The following is a 23857-nucleotide window of genomic DNA, read 5'->3' on the forward strand; positions in this document are numbered from 1 at the left end:
GAGACACGCAAACTCCAAATCTACAGCAGGTGTCAGGGTCGGGATCGAACCCACGATCTCCTGTCGACCAGGCGAGGTAGTCAACATCTCCTAGCCACCGCGATGATGATGAGAGAGACACGCAAACTCTAAATCTACAGCAGGTGTCAGGGTCGGGATCGAACCCACGATCTTCTGTCTACCAGGCGAGGTAGTTAACATCTCCTAGCCACCGTGATGATGATGAGAGAGAGAGACACGAAAACTCCAAATCTACAGCAGGTGTCAGGGTCGGGATCGAACCCACGATCTCCTGTCTACCAGGCGAGGTAGTTAACATCTCCTAGCCACCGTGATGATGATGAGAGAGAGAGACACGCAAACTCCAAATCTACAGCAGGTGTCAGGGTCGGGATCGAACCCACGATCTCCTGTCTACCAGGCGAGGTAGTCAACATCTCCTAGCCACAGTGATGATGATGAGAGAGAGAGACACGCAAACTCCAAATCTACAGCAGGTGTCAGGGTCGGGATCGAACCCACGATCTCCTGTCTACCAGGCGAGGTAGTCAACATCTCCTAGCCACCGCGGCGCATCGTTTCGTAGAGGCCCTTCCATCAGCAGTGGCGCGAGAAAGCAAACGCAGGACTACGCCTTTATCTTCATATAGACCGGATGTGCGCCTCATTATGATGGACGATTATTGTTGTTGTTGTTGCACACACAACAGGAAACAGAACGCCCAACAGCGGTTCATCAATCACAATGCGGCTTTAATTCAACGCCGGTGCTTCTTCGTGTCCGACATGGACTCGGTCGTTCAGAGCAGACAGAGAGAGAGAGAGAAGGGGGAGTTGAGGCAGAGGGGGGGGGGGCGATCTCGTACCAACAACATCTGGGAAACAAGCAACGCTGGTTTGTCACGCGAGATGGCCTCCTCCGATGAGGCCAGAGAAGAGGGAGAAGCCACCCCAGAGGTTTACGCACTCGAATACAGAATTTTAAAAACCACCGTGCACCAAGGCCGTAGCCATGGAGTCAACATTGGCGGGGACCAAATCTTCCAGGGTGTCTGGGGGTCCCAACCCAGAAAAATATCTAAATTTGAAAACTAATTTCCTGCCTAAAATATTTAAAAATTCACTAACACATGGGAAGGACTTTATATTCAATTTTTTACAATAATGTCTAATAGTGTATTGTATTACATTGCTCTGTTTTTACTTTTTACCATTTCTTGTTTCATTGTATGTAATGGCAGAGATTAGGGATTAATAAAGTAGAACCATAATAAAGTACAACCATATCCACAATCATATTAACATAAATCTATGCATTGATGTATATGAAGACAAGTCCAGATATTGTGACCAAGGTTTAGCAAATCGTTTCTTTTATTGACACATATCAATATATTGGAGGGAACATTGAGCTGATTTGAATATATATTGAGGGGGGATGTGTCCCCCCCCCCCTCAATATATATTATAATTACGGCCTTGCTGTCCACAGAGGAGCGATCGATATGGGTGGATGGAAGTGAAAATGTTTGTTGCGGCTGGTTTTTGCGGGAGCGTGTGCGTGGAATGCCCTCAACTGAAGTGCATTGAATCGATTAATTATACTTAATTTTTTATTAGAATGAATATTTTAATATTATACTAATATTATTACTTAATAAAAGACAACGTCTAAAATGTACCTTGTGGTATACACAAGGTATTAAAATATATATTAACCAGTCGACCTAGGGGAGGCCCAGGACCGGTTCAAATAATCGTCACCGGTGGTGGCCGTGAGCGGGAATCGAACTCGGGTCGCCGGGTTCGTAGCGCAGCGCGCTAACCACTACACCACCGCTCCCCCCCTCCACACACACACACACACGCGCGCGCGCGCGTGCGCGCGCGCGCGCATCCATAGGTACACATACACGCGCTTGCAGCAGACTCACACAACTTTCAGGTTGCGTACGGCAGTAAACGACTCAAATAATAAAGCAATGCTGCGCAAAGAACGCCTTAGACCTGCAACACATTTGTATGGCACTTTACTCGCGGAGGGTTGGGGGGGGGGCGTGACGTGAGCAGGCACACTGCGTTACGCTTCCGCATGCGGGTGACATTACGTGCAAAATATATGCATTATTGCGCCCCCCTCCCCCCCCCAAAAAAAAATACAAAAGTGTATTTTTATAATTATTGCATGGTGTACAGTCTGGAAAGTACCCACATGGCAAATTTCAAGTTTATTGCATGTCGGGAAGTACGCTAAACATTTTGGACACACATAATCACAAATTTCCCTGTTATATAGATGAGGGGAGCTGTTCGATCTGGAGTGACGTCACCTGCTCATGAATATTAATGAGGGGGGCTGGTCGATGGAGTGACGTCACGAGCGTTAAGGACATTCCTGGGCGATTATAGTAGGTATAATATTAAGTATACTGCTTTTGTGCGCGTGGAATATACGAGTATAATTTAATACTTAATAATATGAAGTAATATAATGAAGTGCAAAGTAAGTATAACAGTATTAATAATATATATTAATATTATACTAGTAGGAACCTCCTGGTTCCCCTTAGTCCACAGGGGATTATTGTGTCTGTCCGTCGTGCAGGGAGGGGCTGGGTGGTGAGGGAGGGGCTGGTCACCCCGTGGTGCCCTTATAAAACTCAAGGTTTAACCTACTCACGCCGGCTTGTGCCAGCCCTCACAGTCGGGCATATTTGTGGAATACACCACACCGCCGTTGACCCTGGCCATTGACCGAGCAACCCAACGTTCCTACCAGCTCCCTCCGCAGGAATGTGTTTATTGTGGTGCACGGAGCGACGCGCGTCGCGTCGTCTCGCGGCTTGTTAGTTCCGCGGATGTTGAGAAACGAAGACAAACCAAATAAAACATCAACAAGGCAATACATCTCGGCACATCAAAAAACTCCGGACGTCAAAAAAAATACATTTTGTTCCTGCCCCGGGGTCGTCACCTGCCGCGCCCTTGGGGCTCCTGGCGGTAACCACGAGTCGGGAAGTTCCCGGTTCGATCCCTGCTGAAGGAACATTTCTGCTCCGACCTCGCGACGGCTGCTCATGGCTCTGGGACCCGAAGCGCTCTGAAGTGGAGTTTGGAGATCTCTGTCTGGGGGGTTCGTCCCTCCACTGGCTCCCAATCCGGTCCCGCATCAATTTCACTCTCAGCGTCTTCACGATCTTCCAATAACTCACCTACCACTCCCCTCTCATCTCACTCTACTCCCCTCTCATCTCACTCTACTCCCCTCTCATCTCACTCTACTCCCCTCTCATCTCACTCTACTCCCCTCTCATCTCACTCTACTCCCCTCTCATCTCACTCTACTCCCCTCTCATCTCACTCTACTCCCCTCTCATCTCACTCTACTCCCCTCTCATCTCACTCTACTCCCCTCTCATCTCACTCTACTCCCCTCTCATCTCACTCTACTCCCCTCTCATCTCACTCTACTCCCCTCTCATCTCACTCTACTCCCCTCTCATCTCACTCTACTCCCCTCTCATCTCACTCTACTCCCCTCTCATCTCACTCTACTCCCCTCTCATCTCACTCTACTCCCCTCTCATCTCACTCTACTCCCCTCTCATCTCACTCTACTCCCCTCTCATCTCACTCTACTCCCCTCTCATCTCACTCTACTCCCCTCTCATCTCACTCTACTCCCCTCTCATCTCACTCTACTCCCCTCTCATCTCACTCTACTCCCCTCTCATCTCACTCTACTCCCCTCTCATCTCACTCTACTCCCCTCTCATCTCACTCTACTCCCCTCTCATCTCACTCTACTCCCCTCTCATCTCACTCTACTCCCCTCTCATCTCACTCTACTCCCCTCTCATCTCACTCTACTCCCCTCTCATCTCACTCTACTCCCCTCTCATCTCACTCTACTCCCCTCTCATCTCACTCTACTCCCCTCTCATCTCACTCTACTCCCCTCTCATCTCACTCTACTCCCCTCTCATCTCACTCTACTCCCCTCTCATCTCACTCTACTCCCCTCTCATCTCACTCTACTCCCCTCTCATCTCACTCTACTCCCCTCTCATCTCACTCTACTCCCCTCTCATCTCACTCTACTCCCCTCTCATCTCACTCTACTCCCCTCTCATCTCACTCTACTCCCCTCTCATCTCACTCTACTCCCCTCTCATCTCACTCTACTCCCCTCTCATCTCACTCTACCCCCCTCTCATCTCACTCTACTCCCCTCTCATCTCATTCTACTCCCCTCCACGCACTCTCCTACCTCTCCCCTCTCATCTCACTCTACTCCCCTCCACGCACTCTCCTACCTCTCCCCTCTCATCTCACTCTACTCCCCTCCACGCACTCACCTACCTCTCCCCCTCTCATCTTCACCTAGCAGAGGCCCAGGACCATGAGCGGGAATCGAACTCGTGTCGCCGGGTTCGTTGCGTAGCGCGCTAACCACGGCACCCCCCCCCCCCTCCATACACACAAAGACAAAATCCCTTCGTATAGCCTGTAACAGACTGTTGGGGCAAGTGCTGTCAGCGAGCACCAATCAAAGCCGGCACGGCACGCGAGGGGGTGGGTGGTCAATGCCACACCCACTCACACGAAGTCTAAAACTGACCTTGTGTTTTTACACAAATTATGCGCTGATTCGGCATTGCCTCGTGATGGACCACTGCCCTCAGCGTCGCTCATTGTACATTTTAGTTCCCTTTTAAGGCCATGCGGTGTTATTGAGGAACGTGTTGAGATTGAGCTGTTGTGGTTGTTGTTGTTGTATGATACACAGACTTTTCAAAGAGAAGCGATGCCACTGGCAATGGGTTCCGCGAAAGAATTCGTTATCAGCCGCGTCCGTCTTGGGCTTGGGACCCCAAAAAAAATGATCGTCTCTCTCCGCTCTCACCACTCGCCACGTGATAGTTAAAAATAATAACAATAATCATAATTACAATGCAATTCATAACGCGCATAAAATGACTTTAGTCTTTTAAGACTGCAGCATATAGATGGCACGTGACTGCGAGCAAGCTACAGGCGCGTGAGTTATAATTTCCCATAAAGCTCTGCGATCCTATACACATTAAGGTGTTTGTCAATTAAAATGGAGGCCTTCCACGTGGCAGGAAACCGCAGCACTCCGGAGTAAATCCCACGCCTGTGAGGGGACAACGCTCTATCCCACACGTACGTACACAGTTGAAGTATTTAATTCACTGTACTGCCTTCTCCAAGGCAGGCTCCTCCTTGACACCCACGGCAAAAGAGTTTGACAACACATTGGTGTGTGCGGTGACCCACCAACCCCTCGCTGCTGCCTTCAGAGAGCCGGATGTCAGGCAGCCACGCGCAGCAAGCAGCAGCATAGCCACCACCACCACCACCGCCACTACCATTGCAACTACTACCAGTCAGTTAAATACGTAGGCTTTCGCGACCAATATTATCCATAATAAAGTAATTTTTTGGGGGTTATATCTCATAATTATAGATGCGTCGTTAAACCCGCCACCACCCGGCACAGCCAACTAGTAAGGTTTGTCACGTAAACAGAACGTGGCCAATTCGTTACTAGTACAGCACACCGGTGTGTTGGAGAGTAAACTCACTGCATTTTACAATTCGAGTACGACGTTTCGGCAATAATTACAATTAGCATCATCAGGAAATATAAATGTGTCGTTAAACCTGCCACCACCCGACATATCCAATTAGTAAGGTTTGTCACGTAAACAGAACGTGGTCAATGAGTTACTAGTTCAGCACACCGGCGCGTTGGAGAGTAAACCCACCGCATTCACATTTCGAGAACTGTGACGCTTCGCTGGTCATTACAACACCGACAGCCGACTTCATCGGGCGATTCGCCAGAATTGTGATGATGATGAAGAAGACCTCCAGTCTCGGTCTTAGCAGGTCACGTGCCACCCTCCTCGAGTCTTTACCGTGGAGCCGGGAAGTCTTGAGCGACACGTGCCAAGGCCGTGCTCGCGGGTGATGCACTGCGCCATGACAGTGCGGCACGTGCGCGGTGGTGGTGGAGGAGGAGGTGGTGGATGGCGATCTGTGTCGGTGGAGGGCCACCCCGGGGTTGTTGATCAGCGCCTACACCACCCCCGCCGCCCGACCGCCCGTCCCCTTCCCACCACACACTACGCGGCCGCCTTGGCGTTCTCGATGGTCATGTTGAAGTCCTGCTCGTTGTTGTGTTTGGGTGGCGGCTGCGGCGACACCGCGGGCGTCGACTCCTCGTCGCTCTCTGGCACCTGGAAAGTGGCAAAAAGGCAAAGGTTCCCCCCCCCCCCGTATGGCATAAACAGACTGTTTGGGGCAAGTGTGCACACAACAGCAAAGATCGACCGCACAAAGTGCAGCGCGCTAACCGGCCGGCAAGTGCGCGCACACACACGCGGCCACGTGTTTTACACACGCGCCATCGACTGACGCGTTCCGTGCGTGTGGGGAGCCCACCTCCCAGTAGTGCTCGTCCTCATAGCACTCCTCGTCCTCTGGGTAGTCCCAGATCGGCAGCTTCAGGATGAACCCTGCGCGATCACAACGGGCACAGATTCCACCTTCATCCAGCAGGAGATTGACCATGGCTGACCACGACGATGATCATGATGACGACGATGATGCTTATGCGTAACGCGTCGACACAATTTGGATCAAGAAATAAAGGAGGTTCCTTTGCCTGATGACGACCGCTTGTGTTGCGATCGAAGCGTCGTGATTTGTTTAATTTGATTTCATTTCTACCTACTTGACTTTACCGAAAGAACCAAAGAACATGGATTCCTGCAGTCACGAAAGCTTTAAATCAAGATTGGATCAACAAGTTTTTTCTCTTTCACGCATATGCCCCAAAGTGTTTCGAACCACTAACATCTCGTCTCGTAGCATCTCTCCAATCCTGCCTCCTCTGTCCTCATTTGAATTGACTCTCCGATCACAGTCGCGAGAGTTTAAGTGTTGAATGTAATTTTGCCACACAATTGCCATTGTTAAGTTTCTTTGTTCGTTTTAAGTCCGCAATTGTGGAATGCTTCGATGCCGTCAACCTTTTTCCACTTCTGACGTGTGTACAATGAGCGTATGTACGTTGAACTTCATTCGCACTACCGTACGTAGCCAACCGCGCTCATCGGACGCGCGGGGGAAGCACAACAAACGAAACGCACGCAAAAAGAAAAATCTGCTCGAAAGATTTTTTTTTTAAATGAGCGTGCAACGTTATACTGCGGTGTTGGGACTACTTTCGGTCGACGTCGCACACTCATTGATGGGCACGGGGTGGGTTCCTGGTGCTCGACAGCAAAACTCACCCACGATTGTTCCGCCCACGATCCCCATCGCGATGGCCACGAGGGTGCCGGCCATTTGAAAGCCTCCCAGCAGCCTCTCGGGATGCTTGGTCAGGACGGAAAACGTATCCGTGAGCCTGCGACGCAAACAACGTGGGTTCGGTTAAAATAAATGAAAATAAAGAAGAAGAAAAAAAGGCCAAAAAGTAGTCCCACGCTGCATAGCGAACGGCGCGTTACGGCGTTCGCAATGCAACGCAGGACTACTTTTTGCGCGTGTGATGAGGCGGTCGACGACGAACTACTTTTTTGAGCTGTGATGCAGCACGCGGAATGATACGGGAACGCGGCGGCATACACTCAATTGTCTCCCCATCTTACGCTGTGCGTAGTACATCGTGACTCGTCAAACTTTGTCGTTATATCATTTATTGTCAAATTATTTTCGCCTAACGCCTCTTTCCGCTTAACGCGGCGCTTTGCAGGAACGCATATATCGCGTTAAACGAGGACTACCTGTCTTAATATCACATTGTTCTTCTCCCTTGTTAGGTGGCATTTAAAAATGTGACAGAAAACGTACTCAAAGACGAGCGAGTTCGATTAGTTGACGTGTATGCTAAAGAAGGCAGCTGAAAGCAATTAGTTAGTACGCCTTCTGGTGTCATCTGGCCCTACACCAATGGGGACTAGGCTCTAAAGAAAGCCGTCTCGGGTGTGGGCCAATCAACTTCAAGGACAGTGCATATTATTATCCTTATCAGAGTTGCTTCTTTTTGTTTACTTTATTGACTACTTGTGTTGTGGTCATTGCAAACATGATGCCTTGAATAAAGGTGTCAGTTTTGTACCAGTTAAAAGGGTAAAAACCTACCATTATATTTTGCCACTGGTAAAAGAGATCTCATAGTGTAAATAGTTTGCGGTAATTTCGTTTTGTCGCCCTTCCCGATTAGCACGATAGGCTCCATACGGTGCGAATGAAGTTCAACATGCATACATAATGTTTCAACAAAAAATCCTAAATTAATTTCAAAAGAGAATTCGTGCGTGTAGAAATGTGAACGGAAGTCAGCTTGAACGTTTGTTAAAATACAAATGAAATGATCCTAAGCGATCTGCTTAAATAAATATCATAACCCTATTCGTCCTGACTTTTGGGCCAGGCTGTATATATATCCTTGTCTGTTCACATACTAGCACAACCGTCACCCTATATATGTCGACTGCTTATGTACCTTAACGTCGTAATTGTGCTGTGATCGGTCTCAAACGCAATCTTCCATTCAATCCTTTTGCTGTAACTTCATTTGACTTTTCTTTTGCCGCTTCGGTGACCCAAATCACTCTTGCAAACAGCCTATCTTGCAAGTTCTCTTTGAATTATCACCTGGTTGCAAGCAAAATAAACTTAAACCCATCCATATTTTTGGTTCTTTCGGTAAAGTCACGTGACTTTACCGAGAGAACCAAGAATATGAATCCCTGCAGTCACGAAAGCTTTAAATCGAAATTCCCCTCATTCATTCACCCACCTCACTCATTCACTAAATCATCCGCAGGAGACTGTCCTGCAGTTCTCTTGAAGTTTTCACCTGGTTACACCAAAATCCACTTGAACTCATTCACTCGTTAATTCACTCACCCACTCATTCACTAACTCATGCACAGGAGACTCTTTTCCTGCAGGTCTCCGAGTTCTCACCTGGTTACACCAAAATCCACTTGAACTCATTCGCTCGTTCATTCACTCACCCACTCACTCACTCACTAACTCATGCATAGGAGACTCTATTCCTGCAGGTCTCTGAGTTCTCACCTGGTTACACCAAAATCCACTTGAACTCATTCACTCATTCATTCATTCACTCACCCACTCACTCATTCACTAACTCATGCACAGGAGACTCTTTTCCTGCAGGTCTCTGAGTTCTCACCTGGTTACACCAAATACACTTGAACTCATTCGCTCGTTCATTCACTCACCCACTCACTCATTCACTAACTCATGCATAGGAGACTTTTCCTGCAGGTCTCCGAGTTCTCAACTGGTTACACCAAATACACTTGAACTCATTCGCTCGTTCATTCACTCACCCACTCACTCATTCACTAACTCATGCATAGGAGACTTTTCCTGCAGGTCTCTGAGTTCTCACCTGGTTACACCAAATACACTTGAACTCATTCGCTCGTTCATTCACTCACCCACTCACTCATTCACTAACTCATGCATAGGAGACCATTTTCCTGCAGGTCTCTGAGTTCTCACCTGGTTACACCAAAATCCACTTGAACTCATTTACTCATTCAGTCACTCACCCACTCACTCATTCACTAACTCATGCATAGGAGACTCTTTTCCTGCAGGTCTCCGAGTTCTCAACTGGTTACACCAAAATCCACTTGAACTCATTTACTCATTCAGTCACTCACCCACTCACTCATTCACTAACTCATGCATAGGAGACTCTTTTCCTGCAGGTCTCCGAGTTCTCAACTGGTTACACCAAAATCCACTTGAACTCATTTACTCATTCATTCATTGACTCACCCACTCATTCATTCACGAACTCATGCACATGAGACTCTGTCCTCATCTTTTTGAAGTCTCACCTGGTTACATCAAAGTAATCGTGAAACCTGACATCACAAGACACTTCAGCTTTATCCGACTTTTAATTAATTTACTAGATGGAATTCAGCATTTAGTTAATTACATTTTCCGTTCATTCGTTTCATGAGGTATCGTTCTGATGTCTGCCGCTGTGTCTTGTACAGTGCTTTGAAATCCTTCCAATCAGGTACTTTATGAACACACTTATTATTACTGATATTATCTGTTCGCCTGTGAGTGTGTGTTTGTGGTAGTGCAACGGTTAGCACGCTGTGCTACTAATCCGGCGACCCGAGTTCGATTCCCGCTCACGGCCAACTCCAGTGACGATTATCTGAATCCGTCCTGGGCCTCCCCTAGGTCGACTCAGCCTTCAAATTAGTACCTGGTGCGTTCTGTAAAGGTCACCACCGGGGAGACAAAGGCGGTCCGGCGTGGTTGCTGGCCACTCATCCCCTCGTGTGCCGTTCCGGCCTTCATAGGTGCTCGCTAACAGCACTTGCCCCAAGAATCTATCTTTGTGTGTCAATGAGGCATATTCTTGGTTCTTTCGGTAAAGTCACATAGAAGGGAAATAATAAACATAAAACATAATAACATAAAATTCTCACGACGTTTCGACCACAACACAAGTAGCCGTCCTCAGGTGAAGAAACAAAGCTGTCGGAAAATACGCTGCCAAGCTTAGCAGTGTTCATTAGGACGCTGTCTTTCTGACAGCTCTGTTTCTTCACCTGAGGACGGCTGCTTGTGTTGTGACTGAAACGTCGTGAGAATTTTATTATGTTTTATTTGTATTATTATATTATTTCCCTTCTACGTGACTTTACCGAAATAACCACGAATATGAATCCCTGCAGTCACGAAAGCTTTAAAACGAAATTGAATGAGGCATGTCACTTATTTTAAAAAATCTCATCTCACTGAGTGAAGGGCTTATCCTGACCAGAGGGCACCAAAGACCTATGGAATTGATGACGAGCTGTTTGCAACTCATGACTTGTGACCTAGGTCACACCAACCCCCCCACCCCGACCCTCAGCAGCTAAAGACATTTACCCTGGTACTCTCATGTGAATTTAAAACGTGAATAAACCCCTCTTTCTCGTTTCGAGGGTTAAAGAATTCGCCTTTAAATTTTTAACAAAAAAGGTTTAAAATGTGGGGGACACACGGAGGCTTTTGGGAGGGACTTGGGAGAGATGAAGGCAAAGGAGCCGCCCTGACATTTTGTAACATTCTAACCCCTGCTGGACATACCTGAAAAGGAGCTTTATAGCCCATTGCAAGGGCGTAATTATAATATATATTGGGGGGGGGGGTACACACATCCCACCCCCAATATTCAAATATGCTCAAAATGTCCCCCCCAATATATTGCTATAAAATAGATTTATATTTATATGATTGTGGTTATGGTTGTACTTTATTAATCCCTAATCTCTGTCATTACATACAATGAAACAAGAAAAGGTGAAGAAAAAAAGCAATGTAATAACATACACTGTCTGAAAGGTCTCTTCCATGCTGGCCAGGCCCACGCTTTAGCCCACCACACGGGGACATTCCGATCGACGAACTCCAACACGCCTGAGAGATAAGTTTAAGCGATTCCCTGCTCCGAATGACCATTGATGTGTTGTCGCTCATCTCATGTCTAGAGCCCCGCCTGAGCCAGTGGTGACAATCCACATCCCTACGGCGGGGGCGAGTCTCTTACCCATAGGACGACGATAACTGCTGACTTCCCCACAAAGTTGGTTACTGGTGAGCTGCGTCAACCACCAACCAGAATTTTGAACTCGAACTCGAAACAAGGGAAATACTGTTTTGATATCAAGAAGCTGCCGGTCCGTGATGACTTCTCAGTGACCTCTCCGTGGCACCCTGTTGTTTACCTGGCAAGCTAATCGACGACTCACAGAATTACTCAACCTGCATATCGCACAAGGTGCCTTTGTGACTTGCCATTTCATTACCCCCACACACCTCAATTGCCAACAACAACAGCATCAGCAGTGGCATCAGTGGCAGAACCATCAGCAGCACCATCAGCAGCAACAACAAGTGGCTCTCCACACTGCGGGTGCATAGGGGAGTGAGGGCGAGCAGGAGCTAGAATGGAATAGATAAGGGTAGGACGCCATTTTGTTATGCAAATAAGAACGCCATCTTGCCTGGGGAGGGAGTTATGTTTAGTCGAAGTTACATATGAAATAAATACTATTTCAAAACCTATATATTATTTTTGTATTGAAAATATTAAATTATACTTTTAACGTATATATTCAAGTGTTGTGAATTTGTATATAACAGTATTAATACGTTTACTGAACTAATTTCTCTATATCGGATCCTATTTCTATTGATCCATTAATTACTGTAGCCCACACCCCCCAGGTAAGATGGCCGTCCGATTTACACACAAGGGGCCTGCCAAGTCCAAATCTCATTTGCATGAGTTAGTGAATAAATTAGTGAATGAGTGAGAGAGTTCAAATATCAAGTTTATTTTGTTGTAACCAGTTGAGGGGAACTCGAGAGACCAGAGTAGGAGTCTCATGTGCAAGAATGACGAGATGTTAACTACCTTGCCTGGCATACAGGAGGTCGTGAGTTCGATCCCGACCTTGATGCCTGTACATATGGAGTTTGCATGTTCTGCCCATGGCCGAGTGGATTTTTATCTGGGTCCTCCGGAATTTCCCTCCCCATTTTAGAATCATGCGATTAGAGCATTTGGCTGCTCAGCTATGTAGCCAAGTGGTGCCTTATCTGATCAAGTAAACAAATAGTTTATAGTTTAGTTTTACAGTGACCTGGGTCACACAAGTGACAAAAGCGAAGACAAAGTACCATAATAAAAACAACGTACGGCAAAAAGCAAACAGAAATTATTTTATTACTTCCCTTCTACGTGACTTTACCGAAAGAACCAAGAAGATGAATCCCTGCAGTCACGAAAGCTTTAAATCGAAACTTGAGCAGTTGTTGTTATCATCTTATCCCACTCGTGTACCGGATGATTGGGGGGATAGTGGAGGGATCACAAAGGCTCTCACCGCTCGCCATAGGTGCCGCTGGTCGGCGCGGTGGCGGCGGTGATGGCTCCGGTGATGCCCCCGATGATCCCCGGCATGCCGTGCAGGTTGTGGATCCCGCACGTGTCCTGTATCTTCAGCTTAGAGGCCAGGAAGGGCTGCCGGGTTATAAAGGGCAGAGGAGGAGGGTGGGGGGGGGGAAGAGGATGGAGACATGGATTAGGAAGGAGTAGATGAAGGAGGAGTAGGTGGATAGATGAAGTGAGGGACAATATAAGATGTTGATTTAACGATTAACGTTAAAGCATCAAAATTACATAAATGTAACATAAATGTATCGATGTGTTGTTCATACCACTTGTAACTTTATTATGCTGCTGCTAACAATGATGATGTTGCTGGTGATGAAGATGATGCTGTTAACGATTGTGATGATGATGATGATACTGCTGCTGCTATTAGCAATGCTGCTATTGCTGCCGAGAGCGATGATGATGCTGGAGGTGCCGATGATAACTCACGGTGAGATACTTGAAGCCCAACGTGGAGACGATGCCGGTGACAAAGCCCACGATTAGAGCTCCGTATGCCGTGATCATCATCTCCCCGGACGTGCCCATCGCCACTCCCCCCGCCAGCGTCGCGTTCTGGATGTGGACCTTGCATGGAAACGGAAATGCCCGTTACATCGAGGTACGTAGAGACATAGACTCGGGTTATTTCAGCTGTCCGTAAATATGCATGTTGGACTTCTTTCGCGCCATACGTAGATACCCGTGCTAATCGGAGGTGCAGGGGAAGGGCGACAAACCAAACACAAAGAGCAGCTCCTCTACGGAAACAAGTTTTCCATCTCACAGTCGCTGCTGAGTGGTTTCCTAATGGCTTCCATAACTTTCCGTATAATGTGTCAGCCAATTCAGTTAAGTTATCATTCGCGATAGCCAGCTCGCTTCTGAAAAGGAGCTAAACTACATATATATATAAAACTCCATGGGCCTTAACTGGTAATATATAATATAAATCCAAATATAAAAAGAGAAGTAAACATTAAAATAAAACAAATTTAAACATCGTTTTCATTTTAGCCCTGTCTGCCACATCTCTCCATCCCCTCCCCCCCCCCGGGGGTTCGCCACTAACCATGTCGAGCCGCCCGCGCTTGTCCAGGAGGCTCGACATGGCCACGGTGGCCAGGACGCACGCCGTCAGTGCGTAGTAGGTGTTGATGGCCGCGCGGTGCTGGTCGGCACCCGTCACCGAGATCGCCGAGTTGAAGCTCGGCCAGTACATCCACAGGTAGAGAGTGCCTGTTGGGCGGTGGCGTCGCATACGTGAGCTGGGATGAGAGGGAGCGAGGAAGGGAGGTCGCGGGTAGTGGTGGATGTGGTGGTGGTGGTGGAGTCGCACAGGTGAGCAGGGATGAGAGTGAGCGAGGAAGGGAGGTTGCGGGTAGTGGTGGATGTGGTGGTGGTGGTGGTGGTAGATGAGGGTGGTGGCAGTGGAGTCACACAGGTCAGCTGGGATGAGAGGGAGGGAAGGACTACAGAAGTGTAACTCATTAGCATGGTTGGCTATGTACGGTGCGAAAGAAGTTCAACATGTATGTACCTGTGTGTTGAACTTTTTTCGCACCGTAAGTAGCAAACTGTGCTTCCCCGGATATACGGGGTAGTGGTGGAGATGGTAGTGGTGGTAGATGATGGTGGTGGTGAGCGGTAGTGTAGCAGAGCTATGAACCCAGCGATCCGAGTTCGATTCCCGCTCACGGCCAACACCAGTGACGATTATATGAACCGGTCCTGGGCCTCCCCTAGGTCGACGTCAGCCTCAAATGAGTACCTGGTCCGGTGTGTAAACATCGCCACTGGGGAGACAAAGGCGGCCGAGCGTGGTGCTGGCCACTCACCCCCTCGTGGGCTGTGCCAGTCTTCAAAGGTGTTCGCTAACGGCACTTTCCCCAACAGTCTGTTAATGCTACACGCGGGGAGATCTTTGTCTTTTTTTTTGGCGGCGAAAAGATATCATTATCATCGTTTTGCCAGGGCGGTGGCGGTGGTTGTGGCCATGCTGCCGCACGTGGCAGCCAGTAAGTAATCGAGCACCGTGGAGGCGGGATTGAGGGTTTGCGAAATCACCGCAACATACGAATTGAGGGTTTGCGAAATCACCGCAACATACGAATTGAGGGTTTGTGAAATCACCGCCCATGGGGGTCGAGCAGGACTCTCAACTGTTTCCGCCTGTCTGGGATGGAGTGTTGTCGCCCTGGCAAAAGCGCACCGATCATCGCGAAGAGGTCCGAGTGGTAGACGGAGCCGTTCTTGGGGTGCCCGTCCTTGAGTCCCGGGCGGTAGAGCACGCGCGACACGGCGAGTCCGAAGTAGCAGCCGAACGTGTGGATCGTCATGGAGCCGCCAGCATCGTTGCACTGCACCACAACAACAACAACAACAGCGATGACAACAGCTACAACAACAACAACAACGCACTATGATACTATAAACTACTTGAACTCTCAGCTGTTGTTTTATTTTAGCAGGTAAGTCCCACTCAGTTGTGTAGATCTGTTTCAGAAGCAGCCTGGCCGCACATAATAGCTCAACAGAGTTGGTTATCATGTGGAAATGTGTAACAGTCAAATTATGTTTATGTTAAATGGGGAGGGAAAGACCGGAGGACCCGGAGAAAAATCCACACGACCACGGGGGGAGCGAGACACGCAAACTCCAAACTCTACAGGCGTCAGGGTCAATATCGAATCCACGACCTCCTGTATACCAGGCGAGGTAATTAACATATTGCCACCGCAGTGCCCAGCCAATAGCGTCACTTTATAACAACAACAATAATAGCGGCGATGTCATTGCATGGTGACATGGCCCAGTACGAGCGCGTTCGCCCCCTCCGCTTGTTTTGCAGAGGTTCGCGGTTCGAAACCCAGCGCCCGCCCCGGTCAATATCATGAGTGCATGAGAACCGTGAAACATTACTATGCACCGTCTGCTTCACGGTGGATGTTCAAGTTCCCCGCGACTTCATTCGCCGTTCGCCGAGAGTCAAAAATCTTTCCAAGTGTGAACAATTACACCCCAAATGATGACGAGAGAGGATGTGATGATGATGATGATGACGCAGGGGGGAGATGGAGAGAGAGAAAGAAGGAAGAAGCAAGCAGGAGTGAGCCGCACGGAGCAGCGTCTGTTGTTACATTTGGTGGGGAAGAGGGGGAGGGGTTCCAGGGTGGGGGTGGGTACTCGTGAGTCACGTGATTCTACCGGAGGCTTTCACTGATATATATATACACACACACAGGTGAGTAACGGACTGGAAGCGAGGACTGGGGCCGTCAGGGACTCACGTGGAGCGGGTGCAGGATGATGAACTCGTTGACGGCGAAAAGGGTGACTTGGAAGATGGCCATGAAGAGCATCTGCACCGGGGTGGTCTTACCCAGCACGGCCCCGAACGCGATCAGCACGGACGCCGTGCAGAAGTCCGCGTTGATCATGCTGGAGTGGAGAGCCGGCACCATCGTCATCATCACCATCGTCATCATCATCATATACCGTCAAGCGAACTCCGGTCATCCTCGCAGCAGCGGCTTTTGGTCAACCGTTGAACAAAGACGGGCAATGCATCGCGCGCTTTCAGATGCGCTTCTGTGGCCGTCTGGAACGCTCTTCCTTCCGGTATATGTAAGCTACTGGAGCTGTGCACTTTTGAATCCAGATTGACAAACTCATTTATTTTAAATCTGCTTCTTGCGATTAGTTTGTTGTCCTTCCCCCGCACCTCCGATTAGCACGTTCGGCTACGTGCAGTGCGAAAGAAGTTCAACGTTTATACATCGTTATCAGCATAATTGCTGTCATCAATGTCGTCATCGTCAGTCTACCGTCATCAGAGACACATCATCTTCATCAATCAACATCATCGGCATCATCAGCATCATCAGCATCATCATCATAAGCGTTCATCGTGCTCAGTGGAAACAAGAAACACGTCGTCAACATGAACATCGTCATAATCATCATTCACTGTGATCTTTGTGACCGCCAATGTCACGATCATCGTTGAAGCAGCATCATCATCATCATCGCCGTCAATCATCGTCATTATCAACAACGCCATCACCACCTTTAATATCATCATCATTACCATCATCATCAACAGCAGCACAATCATCATCATCATCCTCCTCATCGTCCCCAAAGTCATCATCACGAGCCAAAATCGATCAATCGGTGTGAAATGTCGCGCCTCGAGTGGCTGCGAGATCTCCGGGTGACGCGCATGACGGTGACGCCATCGCGACGCCACTCACGTGATCCCCGTGGTATTTGTCATTCGAACGTCGGTACAATGCCCCCCCCCTGGTCTGCACCCTCTTCCCCCCCGCCCCCACCCCCACCCCACCCGCCCCTACTTCAACCACATCCCAGCGTGAAGACGCAAAACGGTGGCAGCCGCTACAGCAGTTTGCTCCGCGGTCGCTAATTTGACTTCGCGCACAATCGCGGCACCGGGAGCGTGCAGCACTCCACGTGTCCGGATGCACCCCTCTGATCATCGCCCGTGGCTACGTGCGCGTGTGCGAAAGAAGTTCAACGTACACACATCGAACTACTCGTGTGGCTCAAGCACAGGTTCAAGTGTTTTTGGTTTAGCGGTTGAGATATCCAGAGTGCCAGGATGCGTCTGATTTGCACTACGGGGGGCTGGGTCACCGACATGATAAAGCAAAACAAAATAGTTAAATAAATAAATACAAATTACAGCAATGGAGCCAATGGCAATCGGTGCAACAAAGCCTTAGAACAAAATCTCCGCCACAGTTTGCCTGTCTGTCTGGTAATGCAAACAAGCAAAAAAAACCCAAAATGAATCCATCACTGTCATCGCCAACGCACCCGGTTAATCTCGCTCGCTCGCTCTCTCTCTCCCACGCACAGTCGACGAGCCAAGGCACAAATTGGCAACTCCGTGACATTGGGGAGGGCACTTTTGGAGGGGGTCACTTTTTGCGTGTTTTTTTTTATTGCCCAGTAACCGTGAGATTGCGTGGGATTAGTCGCACGCGTGTGTGGTCGTTAATTAAAAATAAAAACAATCACACGATTCACGCGCATCTGTCACGTGCTTCTTCCCTTGCACGGTCAGGTGACCCTGCTGCTACCCTCAGCTTCTCACACGTGGCCATTAAATAAAATGACACGCACACACGGCACGCACACACGGCACGCACACACGGCACGCACACACGGCACGCACACACGGCACGCACACACGGCACGCACACACGGCACGCACACACGGCACGCACACACGGCACGCACACACGGCACGCACACACGGCACGCACACACGGCACGCACACACGGCACGCACACACGGCGCTCTTGTCGTGAATATCAAAACGATTACACTTACGGAACATTACTCATTGTACGGCTGAGTCGAACCTGATGAGGGGAAGAGGCCCCAGGGCAAACCGGTTCAGATCATCACCACCGCTGTCGGGTCATGAATCGAACTCGGCTCGCCAGGTTCGTAGCGCCCTGCAGCGCTAAGCTATATAAAACATTTTTTTTACCAGGTTAGACCCCACTGAGCTATATAGATTTTTTTCAGAAGCGACCCAACCACAAATGATGGCTCAACGAAGTGACTCATCATGTTTTAATTTATAGCAGCCAACCAAGCGAAACGCATGTTGCTTCTAAATGTGGTTGATAAAACCCGGAGGAACTAGAGGACCCGGAAAAAAAATCTACGCGACCACGGGGAGAAACACGAAAACCCTAAACATATAGCAGGCATAAGGGTCAGACCCGAATCCACGACTTCCTGCATACCATGCGAGCTAGTTAACGTCTCGCCACCGTGGCGCTAACCACTGTGCCACCACTCCTCTCACTCACTCACTCCACAGTCGCAGGTCGCGGCTTTTCAAAGACTGCCCCGTGACATTATTTCGCATTGATTGAGGGTCTTGAAATATTGAAAGTTGACTTTTAGTTTTTTTGCACCGAATTCGAAAGACATGTCTCCTGATGTTAAATTGCTGGTCGAACCCCTGGGCTATACGGAAGGGGGCAGAGGGGATCTTTATATTTATGTCCTTGCGTGTCCGTGTGTTTGCAGTGCCCCTCACTTGATGACTCCGACTCGGATCTTGCCGTCCGGACCCAGGTGCTCGAACCAGCCCTGCATGAGCGTGGCCCACTGGATGCCGAAGGCGGCGAGCATGAAGTTGAAGCCCACGCTGCTGAAGCCGTAGCGCTTGAGGAAGGTCATGAGGAAGCCGAAGCCAATGAAGATCATCACGTGCACGTCCTGGAAACCTGCAGGACCACGAAGACGACGGCGACGACGGGAGGAATGAGGATATGGTGGAGGATATGGTGGAGGAAATGGTGGAGGATATGGTGGAAATGGAGGACGGAGTGAGGATGAGTTCGGAGGAGGAGGAGGCAGTGAGAATCAAAAGGAGGTGGTGAAGTGAAGAGGAGAAGCGAGGGGGGGGGGGGGGGAGGAAGAGGAGATGGAGAAGGAGATGGTGGAGATGGAGTAGGAAGGCGGAGATCGAGGTCACGGAGGTGGTGGAAGAGGTGGAGGGAGGAGGATGAGCGGGGGAGGGATGAAGGAAGAGGAGGTGGACGAGGAGGTGGTGGAGATGGAGGATGGGGAACGCGGAGATGGAGGTCATGGGGGAGGAGGTGGTGGAAGAGGTGGAGGTTGGCCGAGGATGAGATGGGGAAGGATGAGGTGGAGATTGACGAGAAGGATATGGTGGAAGAGCCGGAGGAGGGGCGAGGAGGAGGACACGATTTCATGAAATGGCCTGATACGATCAAATTCCATACCGGATTAAATTGCACATAAGCAGAGATGTTTGGTGTTCGATTTCGGCACAATGCGCTATCGGTTACTGATACGAATCAAATTCCGGACCGGATTAAAACCAGTGTCAACCCGAGGCCAAAAAACGACTTCACAACGTGAGGGGAGTGATCGTGAGATTTTACAAGAAGGGTCAGATTCACATCTTTACGAGCCGACTGTCACCCCCCCCCCGCCTCCCTCCCCCTCCTCTCCCTCTCTCCCCCCTTCCAACAATGAGTAAATAAATACCCCAAACAGCCTCTAAGCACGGACAAGCACATGCACACAACGAGGCCATCCAACTCACGAGGAGCAATCAGACAACATCCGAATAAAATAATTCAGGCAATCAAACATCGGGATAATCGGCCAAGAAAATCATCAAATAGGTATATTGCGGTATGTAAATCAGCTCAAGCGTCCTATAGAATTCCTTGCGTCTCCGCATGGGGGAGGTTGGGTTGCCACCTTTCCTACATTTCACTGGGATCGTCCTCCTAATATTATTATTAGTATTAAGGCAACCGTCCTGGCATATCTGTAAATCTTCCTGAGACATTAAAGTGTCCCGGTAATTGTCAGTAGCGTAGCTATATATTTCAATCAGGTGAAGCCCTCCCGTAAACCATGTGACTTTTTCGTGACCACGCCCATTCTGAACCCCTCCCCTTTCCCCGCCCCCTGTCAAAACAGACGCTGCTACTCCGTACAGTACCAGCGTCGAGACCCTGATGCAGCCTCTTCCTCCATCTCCTCCTCATCTGTCCTGACCCTTTGCTCCCGTTTCTCCGTTCCTCTTCCTGGTATGCAGGAGGTCGTGGGTTCGATCCAAACCATGAAGCCTGCTGTACATTTAGAATTTGTATTTTCTCCCTGGGGTCTTGTGGATTTTTCTCCAGGTCTTCAGGTTTTCCCCTCCACATTTAGAAACATCCATTTAGAGTATTTTGGCTGCTTTAATATTCCACACGATAAGCCACTTCATTGAACTATCATTTTTGGCCTTGTGGCTTCTGATAAATAACTATATAGCTCAGTCGGCCGGACCTGAATTTTCAAGATCACATTCATTATATTGGTAAAAAGACAAAATAAAAAAATTGGTTTTGTGTATCGACACAAGCACTGCTTCCCCCCTATGTTCCGCTTGGAATTGATAAAAGCTACCGTACTGCCTCTACTTGATTACTGTAACATCGTATATAAATCAGCCCCCAGTACTTTACTGAAGAAGCTTGACTCAATGTATCACTCGGCCTTAAGATTTGCATTGAACTGCCCAAATAGGACCCACCACTGCGGTCTCTACATTGGGTCAAACTTAAATTATCTTAATGATCGACGGCTTGTGCATCAGATCTTATTTATTCACGATGTACTTACAAAGAAAATCAGCAGACTACCTGCTGGATCTCCTCACTGTTTCGAAGAACAAATGTGACCAAAGGTCTTCGCTCATTTACCAGTTTCACATTCCTTATTGCCATACAAATACTGGAGGAAGGGCCTTTTCTATTGATGCCCCCAGGGTCTGGAATGCTATCGTCAATAAACTGCAACTTGGATCACTACCTGTGAGATCTTCACTCAAAACTGCTCTAAAGGAATTGTACACCCCTAGCTGCAACTGCTATTCAGAATGGCTTGAAATCAAATGTATCATTTCGGATGACCACTGCAAAGTACGATCTTGAGTTTTGATTATAGTGTGTTGATCTTTAAAAGGTGTAGTTAAATATTTGTATTCTGCTACTGATACTCCTGCTGTTATGGAGTGACTCATGCAGCCAGCTATGGCTGCAAAGTTTGGTCGCACATGTTATGTATATAGTTTATTGTTAAATTTGAATCACAGTTCCTATGATCACTGTTACATTGTTTTTGTAGCTTTATTTTGGTGACTTTGAAAACGTTTTGGTTTAGCCATGTGTGTTTGTTGTAGTACAGAGTTAGCCTGATAAGTTTAATCTACATTGTTTTATGGTTGTTATTGTTTGACTTGCATCCCATTGGGATTTTTGTAACACAGCGTTGAAATACGGTGCTTTTTCTGGAAGACTTTGCTGTTTTTTCCAGGATTTTTCTGTTGCGCGCAGTCACTTTAAGATGTTTCTTGTTCATGTTTTAGTTTTGTTGCGGTTGCACCCGAGTCAAGAGCCGCATGACTCACAGGGTTACACCTAATAAATGAAACTGAAAACTGAAACCTGGGAATTTTTTGAAAAATAATGTAAGTTTTTAGTTTCCTCCTTTTCCCCATTCCCGCTAGTACACACAAGCTAGTAATCAAACAATGCAACATTCAGATCACCAAGCATAGGTACAATTTATTCCACAAGCAATCAAACAATCCATCAGTAAACCAGTCTGACACTCAGACAAGCAATAATCAAATCGCACAGACAGATAATTTTTCAAGCAATCACTCGACCACACGATCCATGAAATCATTACAGAGACATACAATTAATCACAGTCGTTCAATGCATCAAATAACAAAAGACAAAGATCCCCCGTATAGCCTTAACAGACTGCAGGGGCAAGTGCTGTTAGCGAGCACCTATGAAGGCCGGAACGGTACACGAGGGGGTGGCCAGCACCACGCCCGACCGCCTTTGTCTCCCCAGTGGCGATGTTTACACACCGCACCATGTACTCATTTGAGGCTGAATCGACCTAGGGGAGGCCCAGGACCGGTTCAGATAATCGTCACTGGTGTTGGCCGTGAGCGAGAATCGAACCCGGGTCGCCGGGTTCGTAGCGCAGCGCTAATCGCTACACTACCACTCAAACACACGGAACACACAAGCAATGAACAATCAAACACATAGCTGTTCAATCGATCAACCGAAACAGACAATTCGTACAATCAATCAATCAATCAAACGGACTATCGATCAAGAGAACGGACAGTCATTCAACCGATCAATTAAACAAGCACCTCCACGTAGATTGTCCACTGGTTCGCTCGCTCACTCACTCACTCATTAACACGATCGCTCACTCACTCACTCATTAACACGATCGCTCACTCACTCCTCGCTCACTCACTTGGGTATCGGAAGTAGAACTCGTTCTGGATGGTCCGTTCTCCGGTGAGGTTGTGCTCGTTGCTGAGGATGGGATCGGCGTTCTCGTCGTAGCGGATGAAGACCCCGAAGAGGATGATCATGGCGATCTGCAGGAAGATCGCAAGCGCCGGCAGCCGGATCCGCAGCCGCGTCGGATTGATTGCCATGACGTTCGTGGGATGATGACGATGTTCAGAGCGGTGGAGTGAGTTAGCGAGGAGAGGGTCAGAGTTTGATGAGAGCAGATGGGAAGGATGGTGTGTGTGTGTCGTGGAGTGAGCGAGATTGACAGAGTGTGAGGAATGTGTCAGAGAAAGTGAGTGTGTGTCAGAGTTAATTGGAGTGTGTGTGTGTGTGTTTGTGCCACAGAGTCAAGAAATGTAATGAGCGTGCGAGACGGTTGTGAGAGTTCGAGGGTGATTAAAAAGTAACTCTGTTTGGAAGTGATAAACTCTGAATGTCTAAAGAATGTTGTCGCTTTAGTTGAGCGAGATTCACGCTGTGTGTGTCGCTGAGTTCCTGAACAGTTAATCGAGTGTGATTGTGAGTGAATTTATGGAAATTGTTGGAACTTTTGTTTTACTTTTCCTATGTGATCGGTCACGTCTAAAGAAGAAAAAAGAGAGTAAAGATAGCCCCGTGAGAGACAGCGAGATGGATGAGTGACTGGGCTATCGGCAGAGTGCAAAAAGCAATCGTGAAAATGATCCCCGTTAGCCAGACAGACAGAAAACAATCGTGGATGTTCAACTTGACGGCAGTCACAGAGTGGGCGAGCGAACGTAACGCGTTGCGAGCCAAGGAGAAATGTATCTATAAACCCCGATTCAGCTCCCCTTAATAAACAATGATTGAACGATGCTTTCGCGTGCAGGGGGGGGGGGTGTCTAATTGGGCTAATAAATTGGTCTGCGCGTGGGTGCGGCGATGATGGGG

The 23857-nt window shown here is 48.4% G+C and overlaps 1 protein-coding gene across 1 annotated transcript; it reads right to left on the reverse strand.

Annotated features, from left to right (window-relative positions):
* Positions 1-6152: 6152 nt before the first annotated feature.
* On the reverse strand, positions 6153-23242 carry LOC144949771 (ammonium transporter Rh type C-like). The gene is made up of 10 exons (XM_078879738.1): positions 22902-23242; positions 19120-19309; positions 16324-16474; positions 15246-15393; positions 14106-14272; positions 13484-13621; positions 12984-13120; positions 7326-7441; positions 6472-6545; positions 6153-6266 (listed from the first exon to the last, which is right to left on the reverse strand). Exons 1-10 carry the CDS (start codon positions 23086-23088, stop codon positions 6153-6155), a joined length of 1422 nt encoding a protein of 473 aa, XP_078735864.1. The 5' UTR covers positions 23089-23242.
* Positions 23243-23857: the final 615 nt, after the last annotated feature.

The sequence above is a fragment of the Lampetra fluviatilis genome, chromosome 3 (genome assembly GCF_964198595.1).
Source record: "Lampetra fluviatilis chromosome 3, kcLamFluv1.1, whole genome shotgun sequence".
Lineage (NCBI taxonomy): Eukaryota > Metazoa > Chordata > Hyperoartia > Petromyzontiformes > Petromyzontidae > Lampetra > Lampetra fluviatilis.